Source organism: Gekko japonicus, unplaced genomic scaffold (genome assembly GCF_001447785.1).
Source record: "Gekko japonicus isolate JY-2015 unplaced genomic scaffold, Gekko_japonicus_V1.1 scaffold943, whole genome shotgun sequence".
Classification (NCBI taxonomy): Eukaryota; Metazoa; Chordata; class Lepidosauria; order Squamata; family Gekkonidae; genus Gekko; species Gekko japonicus.
In genome coordinates this window covers 243,657-259,328 of record NW_015176000.1, presented here as the reverse complement: position 1 = coordinate 259,328, position 15,672 = coordinate 243,657, and the positions used below count along the sequence as shown (strand labels likewise).

Genomic DNA, 15,672 nt, shown 5'->3' with positions numbered 1-15,672 from the left:
CTTGGAATCTACATAGGGTCCTGAGAGCATTGTGTAGAAAACCTTTGAACCTATGGAGTCTCAAGGAATTAACATTCAAGACCTTGTTTTTAGCAGACATAATATCAATTAGGCAAGGGTCTGAACTGAGGACCCTGTCAGTTGACAGGGAACTTCATGTCTTCCACAATGATAGGGTGATGCTACGTTCGGATCAAGCCTTCGATCCCAAGGTTAATCCAGTTCCTTCGCAAGTCAGAGATCATTGTCTTACCTTCCTTTGTCTCAATTATAGGCATGACAAGGAAAGGGAATGGCATTGCCTCAATGTCCGTAGGGTATTCAGTTTTTACATTGACAGGCCAAGTAGTGGCATGATTCAGATACCCTCTTTGTTTCCATTAGGATATTTTCCTTAGGTCAACTGGTATTGCCTTTTACCTTGAGTAAGTGGTTTTAGGGGTGGCATCATTGTTGCATGCAAGGCTCAGGGGCTAAATCCACCCAAAGATGTTGCAGCATATTCTCTGTGGGGGGCTGCTACATCAGCAGCTTGCAGATCATTTCCCATCCTTGGAGACGGTAGGTACGGTGGCCACCTGGAAGTCTGTGCACTCTATAGAGTAGAGTGCTATAGAGTAGAGAAGCTGACCTTGGCTGTGGCGGCCTTCCTTTGGGGTGTGCTGCAGCACACTCTATAACCAGAAGATGGATTTCCCACCCTGGGGCTCACTGCTATTTTATGTCCCAAGAGTAAGGACTGCCCCACTCCCAGGACCACCGGAGAATGGAAGATTTGTATTCACTTACTGTGAAGCTTCCTTCTCGGTGGTCCGGGAGTGGGGCAGTCCTACCCACCCAGTTTTGGGGGGGAGCTTCTGGAGGTTATTTTGGAGGAACATTTATGAAGTTTCTCTGAGACACTAAAACAAAAAATTGTGAGTTAATTGGGTGAGAGAGCGACAGAAGGTTTCAACCTTGGTCTACACCCGCTGGAGGGGCATAAAGTTACAAGGCTGGTTGCCCCGAAAATTGAGTTCTACTATGGTGGGGAGAAGTGTTTTTTTCCTTTCCTTAGTGTGATGTTAGGGGATGCACGGCTTGGAGATGACTAGGATGTTCCCAGGGGACAGGCCCCTCCCCTTCCTGGATTGATCTGAGGAAACCGACCCTATTCCAGAGGGAGGAGCCTATTCCCAAGAGTAAGGACTGCCCCACTCCCGGACCACCGAGAAGAAAGCTTCACAGTAAGTGAATAGAAATCTTCCATTCTCTGCAGACGGCATCACATAATTTACTCTACCACCTCCAGTTAGGGTAGGTCAATTGTGTGATTGATCACCACAGCTGTACCCATGAAGAAGTGAGTAAAAGAAGACTATAAGCTATTAGGGCCAGTCCCATCCACCCTCCAGATTTTGAGCCCTGATAAGATGTGGTGGATGGGAGACATAATCAGTGGTTTATTCTATTGATCAAGCTCTGAGAATAGACAGCTGAAATGTGCGTAGTTTTTATGGGATAGTATTATGGGCATATCCTAACTACACAAGGTGCTTTCTCTTCTCTTGGTGCACCTCTGGATTGTGTGTGTTCTTTGTTTTATTTTATCTGGCTGACCTCCCAAGTTTGCTCTCATAGGGCCAGCAGACTGATAGAGAATCAATTTGTGTTGATATGCTTATAAACAAGTAGTCAAGGCCTTAAATGCCTAGCAGCAGACAATAAATATATATATAGATCTTCAAAAGCATTAATAACTGCACATAAACAAATGTGCATTTTTTCCTTTTAATAAAAGAGAGAGCGCAATAACAACATAAAGAAAGATCAAGGTTACAAATTCTTTCCTGTATTCACATGCATGAGACAAAGCACAAAGGAGGGCTGTTCTCTTTTTTTCCTTGTAATATTGCATTTATTTTATTCAGCAAGAAAATAGCTGATAAATTGTGATGGAATTGTTGGAAACGGGGAAGGTTTCAGAAATGTTAAATTAGTGGTAAACTGTTTAATAAAAATAGTGGAATTAAAATGCCTAAGTCTAATTGCCATTGGTTTCTTTTTTTTCTTAGTATTTAGCACCACTTGTACTATGCTATCATGTATAAGATCAGCTCTTTTTAAAATGTAGCTGTGGAGTAAAGGATGATCTCTTTGGGTGCTCCTTTGCTATCACTGAGTTGCACATATGTCGTACTGACTCAGTGGGATTTAACCGTGCACAGGATTATAGCCTAAAGGGTGTTTAATCATACATGGTGTTGCTTCACAAACTCTAGCAAAATATACTGCTGTTTCTGTGGGTGATCAACTCATACCTTAAATTGTCAATGTACTGTCACACCGTTTATTTGCTATATCCACCTTGGTGAAATCTGTCACATGAATGTGACTCTTGCTTTGACAATGCAGAGCCAAGTGATATGAATTAGTTTGTGCATCTTTTCAACATGGGATGCTACAGATCCTTCAGCTTGAATTAAATAATTCTTCCATCTGCAAATACAGCTGAAAGTTGAACTTGACATGGATCAATATGATCTGGGGCTAAATTTCTAAATGTGACTGATTATGTTAGCATCATGCCTACAGATCAATATAGAGTTTTATTATGAACTGGACTCTATAATTGGGTTTAATCAATAAACTTTTGTCTCCTTTTCTATAGAAATTTTAGATTTGTACTATGCAGGGTTCTTTTCCAAAAGTATGTTAAGGATGCATCTTTTCTAGTAATGAACATAAAAAGACCTATATTTGAAATTAAAGGAACAAAGAAGCAGAGACTTCATTGTAAGGGTTAAGTCAATTTGGAGTTGATCACAAACTGCTCTCCCCCAATGTTGCATAGAGTGAGCTAATGTGCTAATGCAGAACTAGTCCTTTTGGCCACTGGAAGGCTTTTTTGGTCCGTACATGGTAGACAAACTCACATTGAGGACTTTGACAAAACATACCCATTAACTAAAGCAATTGCTAGAGCTTGTCTTTTGATAAACCCGCGGGGTTCAAAGGCGTTGAAAGATGCAATCTGCAAACAATAAATCCGGGTCTCTGATTGAAGTGCCATTTGAGATGTTATGTTATATATAATTTACACACACACACAAAAGAATTTTTACCGCTCCCGGTTTCGGTTAGAGGAGTTTTTTGCCATTACTACATTAAGGTTAGTTTCATTAAAAGCTGTGTATAAAAAAAAACGCAGGAGGCTGGAAATGACCCTGCGCCAAGCTAGTGTGTTCATTTCTGCTCCAGTTTGCCATTTGAGAAATGGCTTCCAGATACAATGTTTCTTCAGTACTGTGGTCTGTGATGGACAGCTTGATAGTGCCCATCAGTACAGACATGTATGTGTGTTATATGCATACAAGATTCAGTAATATGGCACCCATCTGGGTATTTTATGAAGACAATTGTTCCAGGAATAAATTCTGTGTTTTGCCAGTATGTTTTATGATCTCTTAAGTTTCCCAGAGGCACAGCACACTGTTAAAATGAACGCTGCACACACACTCCAATAAGTATTGGTTGATTTGGTCAAAATGAATACTTCAGAGTATGATTTGGCCAATCCCTGGAAAAGATTTCCCTGCCTTTCCGTTGTTTATCCATTTGTTTGTGGTTATATTTAAATTAAACTGTTTGCCTAGATGATATTAGTTACAGGTGTTCATCTTGGGGAGGGGAAGAAGGGGTGACAGTAAGGGGACAGGAGGCATGGGGAGAGAAAAACCTGAATAAAGCTTTTTCCAAGTAAACCTGAAATCAAAGTGGGATCATATCATCTCAATACATACCCTCTTTCTCCTTCCTCACAATCCAGCTGCCGATCGTGCTCAGAAGCATGGCATGGATGAGTTTATTTCTGCTAATCCTTGCAAGTTTGACCATGCCACACTCTTTAGAGTACTTCAGAGGCAAACCCTGGATCACCGATTGAATGATTCCTATTCTTGCTTGGTGAGTAAAAAGGCTGGGATAAAAGGAGTGGGGGGGAGAAAAACATCAGAAATAGTTGTTGCAAAGTGGTCTTTTCTCCCAGACTCATTTAATAACTGTGTGTGAGGTTGGGATAAAGCATTTCAATCGATTTGCTTCAAATTTGAAAATTATACACTTGAAGACTACTGCTGTGCCACTCAATAGAGAAGAGAATAGACTCAAACTGACTTTGAACCATGGTTTATCTGCTCCTCTAGGGAGGGCTGAATAAAAACAGAAGGCTTTAATAAATATGGAACCCTCTGTGGTAGGATTTGCTAACACCTGTACAGGCATTTTAAGGTACAAATCCAGCTTGCCAGATGTCAAGCATTATGTCATCTATCTTGTAATTCTCTCCCCTTTTATGGGCCATTGGGGGGGGGGGGAGAAAGCCAAAGAACAGAATCAAAACCACAGGGGGAGAAAGGGAAATAGACGTATTGCACTTGCATTCAGCTGAGTCAAGGTTAGCTTTATTGGCTTAAATCCTAGATAAATTACTTACCATTGTTGACTGAAATTTTGAGTTTTTTCACTTTCAAAAAAAGTGTAGAGTATTTGTGCAGGGGGGATTGCAATCACGAGGATGTAAAATACAGACAAAAAAATTAAAGGAAGCTCATGAGTCAATGCTTACTAATTTCTCAGCCAGTGAGTCTTTAGCTTGACTCTAGTTTGCTTCTTCTTGTGTAACAAGAATAATCCCACATAGGAAAAGTGGGGGTAAACAACTAGAAAGCTGTCTCTTCTATTACCCAAGAATATGTTGTGTAAGTTTTAGTCCAACCTTTTTTTTTTTTAATTTTTTTTTCAATTTTTAAAATTCTAACACTTCAAACAGTGAACAATTAATTTTCCAATTACATTCACATCCTGTAAATAACCTAAGTATACACTCTCTGCTTTGGTTCTTGTCTCTTTTGTACCTGTAATCCCAAAGTGCCATTTCACATCAAGTGTAAGGACCATTTCCCATGTTAAATGGCTGTAAAGTTTTATTTAGAAGGTATGTATGCCACCTCGCTAGACTTTCTCAAGGTGGCTTGCAACAATAAAACAAAGTAAACAAACAAAAAATCAGTGCAAGCAAATCCATCAATAAACAGTCTAGGTCAATAACACAAATCAAACTGTCAGTAAAAAAGCATGGAGGACAAGATAGATACCTGTGGGACCCCATGGCCTAAATAACATGGGACTGAACAGCAGTTCCCCAGCACCTCCTTCTGGAATTGGTCAGCCAAGTAAGAACAGAACCACCAATTCACAGTGTCCCCTGTGCCCGGCCAGCATCTCCAGAAGCCTTTGTGTGCCTGTATTGCATGCTTGTTTACAAACATGAACTTGTAGCATCAGTATTTCATATTTTAGCCTGTATGTCCTTAAAATAGCTTAGGTATGCACCTGAAAACAAGATATGTAAGTGCCCTGTGCTCCATCCCACACACACGCACACACACTGCTGGCCCTGCATATGTGCACATATGCTGGACCATAGGAATGAGAATTTAGTTCATGCCTCCCATATCCTGATCCAGCCTTATCCTTCATTTGGTTGAACTTAGTAACCTGTACTAAGCAGAGGGTGGGGAATATTTGAAGCATGCATGCATTACCCTTGTCTACCTCATGGGTAGCAATATGACCCTCTGACCGTTTTTCTGTGAAGCAGTTTCTCTTACCCTGGTCTCTCTCCTCATCCAAGTATAGTGCCCTCATGGTCCACAGACAGACCTCTACTTGATAATGTAAAGAAAGATAAATAATAGAATTCTTTTAAGAGGCTTTTTGATGTTTCAGCATGACAGGGATATATTTGAATTTCTATCTCATTTTACCTTACATGATTTGTATAAAACCCTTTCAATCTACCTGTGCTGAAAATATCTTTTAAAGTATATCTTAGCATTTCAGCAAATTAAGTGAAAGGAGCTACACACACTATTTCCCTGCAAAACAAAATCAACCTAATGTGAAACAATTAGAGTTAAACATAACCTATGATTAAAATTATTAGCAATACTAAAATTGCTTTATTGAACTCTTCAGTAGACAGTGGGGAGCTGCTAAGCAATTATAACATAAGAAAGTGATTACCACTACATTACCTGACTAACAATGTACAGCCTACTGTTGTGTGAATAAGGCTGTGAGTATTTAAGGAGAAAAATCTAGTGGAAGATGTTTTGAAGGAAGTGGTTAGAACTCCTAGTTTGGGTTCTGTTTCAGCCATAATTCCTCTGCTCAGAAGACTTTTTCAGACATTATATGTGGTGGTATCTAACTGTGTATACTGGGAATGTGCACTGCTCACATGCTTGACTCAGTGATTGGGAAGATCATGTGTAAACCACATTCTTGGTACACACAGTTGGTAGGCTTCCACCATACAGCTGGGTTAAAAAGTAAAGCATTTGTACATTTTTTTTCTTTGCAGGCATCCAAGCCTTGCTTGTACATTACTCATGTAAGCAAAACAGTAAATTCCCTAGCCACTGCCACCACCAATCTTTTATAAAGCTCTGTCAGACTCAATTGTGTTGCTTTTTGTTGAAAATTATTAGGAAGCCCTATTTCAAAACATGGTAATTACTCCAGTTCCATTTATTGCTGAAATATGGCGCTGGTCACACGAGTGGATTTGGGCCAGGAGAGGGACGGTTCGGGGGCAGAGCAAACGGGTGGGATCCCATGGCAACATCTGGGAATCGTTGCCTGTCCGTCCCCGATCCGTCCCTCCCACCCAAAACCCCGCACCAAAAAAGAACCACCTACCTAGGTGGTTCTTCGGAGAAGAGCACCTCAAGCCCGGCCGTGGGATCACCGGCGCGTCCTTGCGCCGGTGCATCCCCGGCTCCTGGCCGAACTGCGCATGTGTGAGCATGCGCAGTTCGCCAGCCTCCCCTTCCCACCGTCGTTTTCTCCCCGGCATCTGATCGTGCCGGGGAGCAACGGCGCCACAGCTCAGGGGATCCGTGGGATCCCGCCGCGGCGTCTCTAATTCAGTGCGGCTTTTAAAAGCCGCGCTTTGGGCGCTTTTTTCCCTGCCGTGTGGCAGGGGCCAATGTTGACTTCTGAAAGCTGGTCCTTCCTGAATAAATTTGATTTTTTTCCGTGATCATTTTAAATGCTTTGGCAAGCTAAAATGTCTGAAATCCTCTAAATCCTGGTGTTCCACGTTTTATTTTTTGTCTGCCTTGTCTGGTCCAATGGCCTGTGGAGCCTGATCAGGGCTTCTTCATTGGTATTCCAGCAGAAATGCCTGCTAGCAACTCACTACAGGGTCTGCAGGACACTTTCCTTGTTTGTCAGTGAGCTTGGGCCCCTGATTACCAATAAGGTACTTGTTGTGTCCGCTGACCACCACCGGGGGCCAGCGCGCACTCCTGAGCTTGAGTCCTGGACAACAATGGGGACTGGGATCCTGGTCCCTCCACTGGGGAACCAATGGGACCGTGGCGGGAGATTTAAACCCGCCAATGGGGCCCAGGGGTGTGTCCCCGGGAAGTGTATATAGTTGGCCAGCCGGCCGTTGTTCGGGGTCTTTGTTGTGTACCAGTTAAGCTAAACTGATCACTGCATCAGTCTCCATGCTTTCTTCATGCGTCTAACCCACTACACTTCAGTACTCTTCATCTCTCCATGCCTCATACAGCTGCTTTGAGCCCAGTTGCTCCTTCCCGTGGTTCTTCCTTTGATCATGTTCTTCCTTGCTTCCCTTAAGTATGTCCTGCTTTTTGCTGTTTATATACTGGAGTAGCATCAGGACTTCTGTATACTGCTGTCTTCCATGGTGCATGCTATGCTGTAATATTCTCAACAAAGTAGATTTTGATCTATCCTGTCCCCCTATGAATGCCTATTCAAGCAGAGAGATTGTTTGACCAGTATCATCCCTATGGCTGGCTTCTGCATGTTGACACTAGGATGATAGGTGGACCATTTCCTGTCCCCAGAACAATGTTTGTGCTTTCACTAAAGTGTTAGAGGACATAAGAGGACTGAAAGATGCAGGATGGGGATATACCAGGCAATGCTCCCTCTACGCTGTGGAGTCTTGTAAGCAAAAATTCTACTTTGTGAGCTACTGGCATTAAAGTTGTGAGTGAGCGATTTGGCTACTGCATAAATTAGTTTACTCTGGAGCCAACCTTCCTGAACCAAGACAAAAATGTATGAGCTGGAGGCTAAAAAGCTGTGAACCAGTGCTGATCTATGTTATTCTTGAGCATTTCTCTGGTGATTCAGGGTTAGGCAGTCTCCACGTATGGGACATAGCTCCTCCCTGGAGGCATCACATGGGGGAGGAGCTTCTCTCCCAAGCTCCCAGTTTTGGCCTTGCCTGCAAGGCAGTAAGGGGTTGCTGGCTGAGCTCCGTTTTAGAGCTCAGTGATCCCAACACCTCACACCCCTTTTTATTTATTTATTTATTTATTTATTTATTTATTTATTTCATTAGATTTTTACCCTGCCCTCCCAGCAAAGCTGGCTCAGGGCGGCTTACAACAATATAAAACAATTCATTAAATACAAAAACTGATAAAACCCCAACATGAATTAAAAACCATACAACATAATAAAGTGCTAGCATTAGTTCTCAAAGCTCGGTCAGTTTCTTGATCTGCTACAAATGTCCCAGGCACTCAGGTCTGCTACAGATGTCCCAGGCACTCGGGTCAGGTTATGCTTAGGGGCCCAGAAAGTCGGACTTGCACCCCGAGGACTATCATATGTCAGTGGTGGTAGCTCCAAAGGTCTGGTGGAAGAGCTCCGTTTTACAGGCCCTGCGGAAATGTAACAGGTCCCACAGGGCCCTGATCTCCTCCGGGAGCTCATTCCACCAGAGTGGAACCGCCATTGAAAAAGCCCTAGCTCTCATTGAAGCAAGTCTGGCCTCCTTGACCAGCCGATTCTGGGTCCCTGATTGCAGTGCTCTCTGGGGAACATATGGGGAAAGGCAGTCCCTCAGGTATGCAGGTCCCTGTCCATATAGGGCTTTAAAGGTCATAACCAGCACCTTGAACCGAATCCGGTATGCTATAGGCAGCTAGTGCAGTTCTTTTAGGGCGGGCTGCATGTGTTCCCACACAGGACAATACAACAGCAGCCTCACCACTGCATTCTGCACTAGCTGCAGCTTCCGGATTTGGGCCAAGGGCAGCCCCATGTAGAGGGTATTACAGTAATCCAATCTTGAGGTGACCATAGCATGGATCACTGTTGCCAAGTCATTGCGTTCAAGGAAGGGAACCAACTGCCTAATCAGCCTAAGATGGTAAAAGGTCGACTTGGCAGTGGCTGTTACCTGGGCCTCCATGGTTAAGGAGACATCTAGGAGCATTCCCAAACTCCTGACCTCCGGCACTGGCACCAACGGTGCCCCATCAAAGGCTGGGAGTGGGATCCCTACCCCCAGACGGCCCCGACTCAGGCACAGGACCTCCGTCTTCATCAGATTCAATTTCAGCTGGCTCAGTCTAAGCCAACCAGCCACTGCTTGCAATGCTCCGGTTTGGAGTTGGACCAGCCGCCCAACAGCAGATAGAATTGGGTGTCATCCGCATACTGGTGACAACCCAACCCATACCTCCGGACAATCTGGGCAAGGGGGCGCATATAGATGTTAAAAAGCATTGGGGAGAACACTGCTCCTTGAGGCACACCACATTCAAGTGGGTGCCTTTGGGACAATTGATCCCCTAGTGCCACTCTTTGTCCCCGACCTTGGAGGAAGGAAACAAGCCATTGCAAGGCCAGTCCCTGTACTCCACTGTTGGCGAGGCGGCGGGTCAGTAGCTGATGATCGACCGTGTCGAACGCAGCCGACAGGTCTAATAACAGCAGCACTGCCAATCCGCCTCGATCCAGGTGCCTCCGGAGGTCATCCATGAGGGCAACCAGTGTCGTCTCCGTCCTGTGACCAGGCAGAAGACGGACTGGAAGGGATCTACAACCGAAGCGTCATCCAGAAAGCCCTGTAACTGAATTTCCATTGCCCTCTCTATTATCTTGCCCAAATAGGGCAAGTTGGAGACCGGCCGATAGTTGGCCAATTCGGCCGGGTCCAGAGATGGCTTTTTCAAGATGGGGTGTACCACTGCTTCCTTAAGTGCCTCTGGGAACAGCCCCTGAGCAAGGGACGTGTTAATTATCTCCCACAGTGCACCTCGAAACCCCTCGTGGACTGTATTAATTAGCCACGAGGGGCACGGATCAAGGGAGCACGTGGTAGGACATACAGTTAAGAGCAATCTGTCGACTTCCTCAAGGCTGAGTGGGCCGAAATAATCCAAGATGTGACAAGAAGACGTGCATGGAGCCTCGAGTTCCTTTACTCTATCAACTGTGGTGAGGAGGTCACGGCAGAGTGTCAAGACTTTATCTGCAAAATAGCTTGCAAAAGCCTCGCAGCCAATATCCAATTCCCTACAATTTAATCTGTTTTGCATCAAAGCAGTAATAGATCGAATTGTTCTAAACAATTGGGCTGGGCATGAGCTAGCGGACGCAATCTCAGCCATATAATACTGTCGTTTAACGGCCTTGACTGCCATCTCATAGGATCTCATAAACGTCCTGTAAGATGTTCTTGTCATTTTGTCACGGACGCGATGCCACTGCCTCTCTAGCTGTCTTAGCTCCCGCTTCATTAGCCTCAGCTCCTGGGGAAACCAAGGAGCGAGCTTCGGCCAGGGGTACAGAGGGCGCCCTTGAGCGATCTCATCAGTGGCTGCCGAGAGTCGGTTGTACCAGTCCTCGACAAGCACATTCAACAAGCCGCCCTTTTCCCCCCTCTTTCCATTTCTTCTTTTCCCCTTCTTCTTACTTGGGGTGTTGGGACTTGAGGTTGCAAGGGTAAAAGGCTTCACCGCTGTCATGGTGGGTATTCACGCCTCTACACATACACACACCCTTCTTCCTATCCTCCTCAGGAGTAGAGGAGTTTGTTCCCTGAAGGCTGCAGTTCCTTGGAGCAACCAGTGGGGGAGATTTCCGAAGAGGGATCCTTCCCCCTGCTCTCACTTCTTCATCCTTCGCTGAGTGGAAGGGACAGCCACAGGGACTCTAGCCTTTGGGCCAGAAGCTTCCCTGGTGGCTCCAGAGACCTGTAGAGCATTGTTAGCTGCTGCAGCGAGAGCTTCCTCTCCCTCCCTCTGTGGCCATAAGGCCCCAGCATGACGCCTGATCTTCTTGTGGCATTGAAGCAGCAGCTTTCTTTGAGCTTCCAAGTAAGGCAGGTGAACCAGTGCTGGTGCGAGGTGGTGGTGTTCCCAACTCCCCCCTCCCCTCCTTTCCTTATCTTCTGGGTTAAAAAAAGACAGGAAAACAGGCATTCCAGGAGGAGTCAACCCTTGGCCTAGATCTTCCTTCCTCCCCCTCAGCCCATGGCTTTTCCCACAGGTTGGAGGTGGCAGAAGCACCTGCTCTCAATCTCTCAGGGGCTAATGCTCAATCTAATATGCTAGCCTGGATTAAAGGGGAGATGCAAAAAGAGATTAAAACCTCACTTTCAGAAGCCATTTCCAACTTTCATGATTCCACTAGGCTGCCTAACACAGCTAGGCACCACTCTCTCTCCAGTTCTGGTTCTGGGAGAGGGGGGAAAGCAGATCTCAGTCTCTCCCTACCCTAAGAGATGTAAAGAGGTTCCACCTTCTAAGTATTCCTCGATAGCCCACTAATGGCATCTGATGTTTCTGACTCCTCAGACTCTTCTTCTACAAGGGAAGACAAAGAAGAGATTGTATTTATACCCTGCCCTTCACTACCCAAAGGAGTCTCAGAGTGGCATACAATCTCCTTTCCCTCCCTTCCCCTCCCCACAACAGATGCCCCGTGAGGTAGGTGGAGCTGAGAGAGCTCCTTCGAGAACTGCTCAAGAGAGAACAGCTTTGAAACAACTTGTAACTGACCCAAGGTCACACCAGCAGATGCATGTGGAGGAGTGGGGAATCAAACCCGGTTCTCCCAGATTAGAGTCCACACTCCTAACCACTACACCAAACTGGGGCATCCACCACCAGAAGTTTAAAACAGTCTGCAGTCTCAGGAACCAAAGAATAAAAGTGAGATATGATAGGGTGGAAGAGGGAGAACTTTTGGATGAGGAGGAACCATTAGTAACTACGATGCAGACTCGTCTCTTCCCACAGGAAGTATTCCCTAAGCTTCTTCCCAAAGTCCTACACATCCTAGAGATTCCTTTTAGCAAAAAGGAGGCAGAGGAACCAGAGCCTGCTCAGCCATCCGGCTCAACCAGGTCTTTTCCACAAGGGCCATCTAGCTCAGCCAGGGCTTTTCCACAAGGGCCACCCCTTCCCATCAGTCTGATTGGGAAGCTCCAGCCAAAACTAAGACTAACCACCTTATCATATCTCACTATCCTTTGGTTCTTGAGGCCATTTTGAACTTCCAGTGTTGGAAGCCGCAGTTGCCAGCCTGTGTTCCATCTCGGTCATTCCAGCAGAGTCGGATGGCCTCCCTAGGGACCCATGTGATATAAAAATAGATCAATCCTTGCACAAGAATTTTGAGTCCTCTTCAGCTGCACTAAGGGCCTCTACAGAGAATTCCCTCTTCTCCAGGGCAGTCTATTCCTGGGCCTCTGATCTTTTAGTGGCTGACAACGACATCCCAAAAGAACTGAAAGGCAAGCTAAAAAAGATAATTCTAGCAGCAGCCTTCTCTGCAGATACATTGCTAGATGCAGTTCAGCTGTCAGCCAGAGCTATGGCATCCAGTGTCACTGCTAGATGCTCCACCTGTCTACAAAGGGTGTTAATATTTTTGGGGACGGCATGGATAGGTACCTGATAGAGGATAAGGACAACTCTTTCATGGACCTGATAAACGATAAGGACAACTCTTGATGTGGCGAGGAGGCTTGTGTGGTTCGATGAGGCTACGGGCTATGCCGTGGAGGGCCAAACAGGACGGACAGGCCACAGCGAAGAATTCAGACAAAACATGATCCACCAGAGAAGGAAATGGCAACCCACTCCAGTATATTTGCCAAGAAAACGCCATGGACAGTAATTGCATAATTGCACTCATTTCATGGGCTAGCAAGGTTATGCACAAGATCCTACAAGCTAAGCTTCAACAGGACATGGATAGCGAACTACCAGAAGTACAAGCTGGGTTTCGAAGAGGTAGAGATCAAATTGCCAACAGTCACTGGATTATGGAGAAAGCAAGGGAGTATGAGAAAAACATCTACTTCTGCTTCATTGACTACGCTAAAGCCTTTGATTGTGGGGATCACAACAAACTCTGGCAAGTCCTTAAAGGGATGGGAGTACCAGACCACCTCACATGACTCCTGAGAAACCTGTATAAGGGTCAAGAAGCGACAGTTAGAACCGGATATGGAACAACTGATTGGTTTAGCATCGGAAAAGGAGTACAACAAGTTTGTATATTGTCACCCTGCTTATTTAATTTATATGCAGAGTACATCATGCGAAATGTCAGCCTGGATGAATCACAAGCCAGAATTAAGATTGCCAGGGAAAACGTCAACAACCTCAGATATGCAGATGATACCACTATAATGGCAGAAAGTGAAGATGACCTAAAGAGCCTCTTGCTCAGAGTGAAAGAGGAGAGCGCAAAAGTGGGCTTGAAACTCAACATCAAAAAAACTAAGATCATGGCATCCAGCCCCATCACTCCTTGGCAAATAGAAGGGGAAGTCATGGAAGCAGAAACAGACTTCACATTCCTGGGATTCCAGATCACTGCAGACAATTACTGTAGCCATGAAATTAAAAGATGCCTGCTCCTTGGGAGGAAAGCAATGGCAAACTTAGACAGCATTATAAAAAGTGGAGACATCACCCTGCCAACAAAAGTCCATATGGTCAAAGCAATGGTATTTCCAGTAGTAATGTATGGCTGCAAGAGTTGGACCATAAGGAAGGCCAAGCGCTGAAGAATAGATTCTTTTGAATTATGGTGCTGGAGAAGACTCTTGAGAGTCCCTTGGACTGCAAGGAGATCAAATCAGTCAATCCTAAAAGAAATCAACCCTGACTGTTCCCTGGAAGGCTAGATACTGAAGCTGAAGCTCAAATACTTTGGCCACCAAATGACAAGGGAGCACTCACTGGAGAAGACTCTGATGCTGGGAAAGTTTGAAGGTAAAAGAAGAAGGGGACAGCAAAGGATGAGATGGTTAGACAGTGTCATAGATGCAACAAACATGGAATTAAGTGAACTCCGAAGGACGATGGAAGACAGGAGGGCCTGGTGTGATGTGGTCCAATGGGTCATGAAGAGTCAGACTTGACTGTGCAACCGAACAACAACAACAACACCCATGCGTAAGAAGGAAGGTAAACCCAATATACACTTCCACTCCTTTTGTGATTCCAAGTGGAACACCAGTTTTTGACCATCTAAGTCTCCCAAAAGTCACTGGTGGCCCAAGCCTTCTGGGGCTCCCAACCCTTCTTTCCACAGACCAGCCAACCAGGGCCCCCAGGGAACAAAGAAGAGCTCTTCCACATGACTCCTGCAGCCATCCAGTCCCACCAAACATTGGAGGCCGTCTTCAGTTATTTGCAGATCATTGGAATTCATCAGTTAGTGATCGGTGGATACTGGACGCAGTCACACACGGCTACTCCCTAGAACTACAAGCCCCCCCACCCCATGACAGATTCATACAAGTTCTAACCAATATATTTCTTCTTCAGGCTACAAAACACTTGCTGGATATTGACACAATAGAGCCACTTCCAAAGAGCCAGAAATCTTCAGGGGTCTACTCAATCTTCTTCATTGTTCCAAAAAAGAATAGGGATGTGAGCGCCATTCTATACAGACAGAAACCTGTCTCAGGTTGCTCAAAGCTGCTCACATGGCCGGGACATCCAACACCATGGCAGACTGGCTCAGCCAGAGCTCTCTCAATCAGCCAGAGTGGATGTCGAACAAGGAAACCTTCCACCTAATCTGTCACAGATTTGGTGCAGTAAAGGTGGACCTCTTCACATCAAAACTTAATCATCAAGTGCCCAGGTTTGTGACAAGAACAAGATGCCCTCAGGCAACAGGAATAGATGCTCTAAGCTGCAACTGGCCAGATCAACTAGTGTATGCCTTCCCTCCCACTCAGCTAATTCAAAGAGTGATTAGGATTATACACCTAAGAGCAGAAGTCATGCTGATAGCCCTGTTTTGGCCATGCCAGGCCCATAACCAGCCAACCAGGGCACAACAGTGCAAGTGGCTTGGCACAGAGCACAGAGCTGTTGCTCTTTTACAGGAGGTACCTGCTTTTTGGCTTAGGTTAAGCTGATAGAGGGAGGCTGGCGCAGGCTGTTAATGCAGCCTTCCTTAACATCTGGCCGAACATCTGTTCGAGCCCCACCGTGGCCGGAGTGAGCTCCCGGCCTGCGTCCCAGCTCCCGCCCACCCAGCGGTTCAAAAGCCCGTTAAAGGGTGAGTAGATGAATGGGAACCTACCCTTAGTAGGGTAGGGGCACCCCCCTCGTCCGAGGAGTGTGGTGTGCGGTGGCGGCAGCAGCAAAGGAACAACAACAATGGCAGCAACGGCGGCGGTGACGGCGGATCCTGGTGGCAGAGACGAGGCGGCGCGGCGGAACATCAAGAGCCAGTGGAGCGATCCCTGGTGGCCTGCGGAGTTCCAACAGAAAGCGGCCGGCGCGAGCAGCAGAAGGTGCGGATGACGTCATC

General features: G+C 45.8%; 1 protein-coding gene across 2 annotated transcripts in view; it reads left to right on the top strand.

The window, feature by feature from the left end:
- LOC107123229 (calcium-dependent secretion activator 2) overlaps positions 1-15,672 on the top strand; it is a 656,096-nt gene that overhangs the window by 408,388 nt on the left and 232,036 nt on the right. For both annotated transcript variants that reach the window (XM_015426436.1, XM_015426435.1), the window contains exon 12: positions 3,809-3,945. In XM_015426436.1, the coding sequence (XP_015281922.1) occupies positions 3,809-3,945 (137 nt within the window). The remainder of the gene's footprint in view (positions 1-3,808; positions 3,946-15,672) is intronic.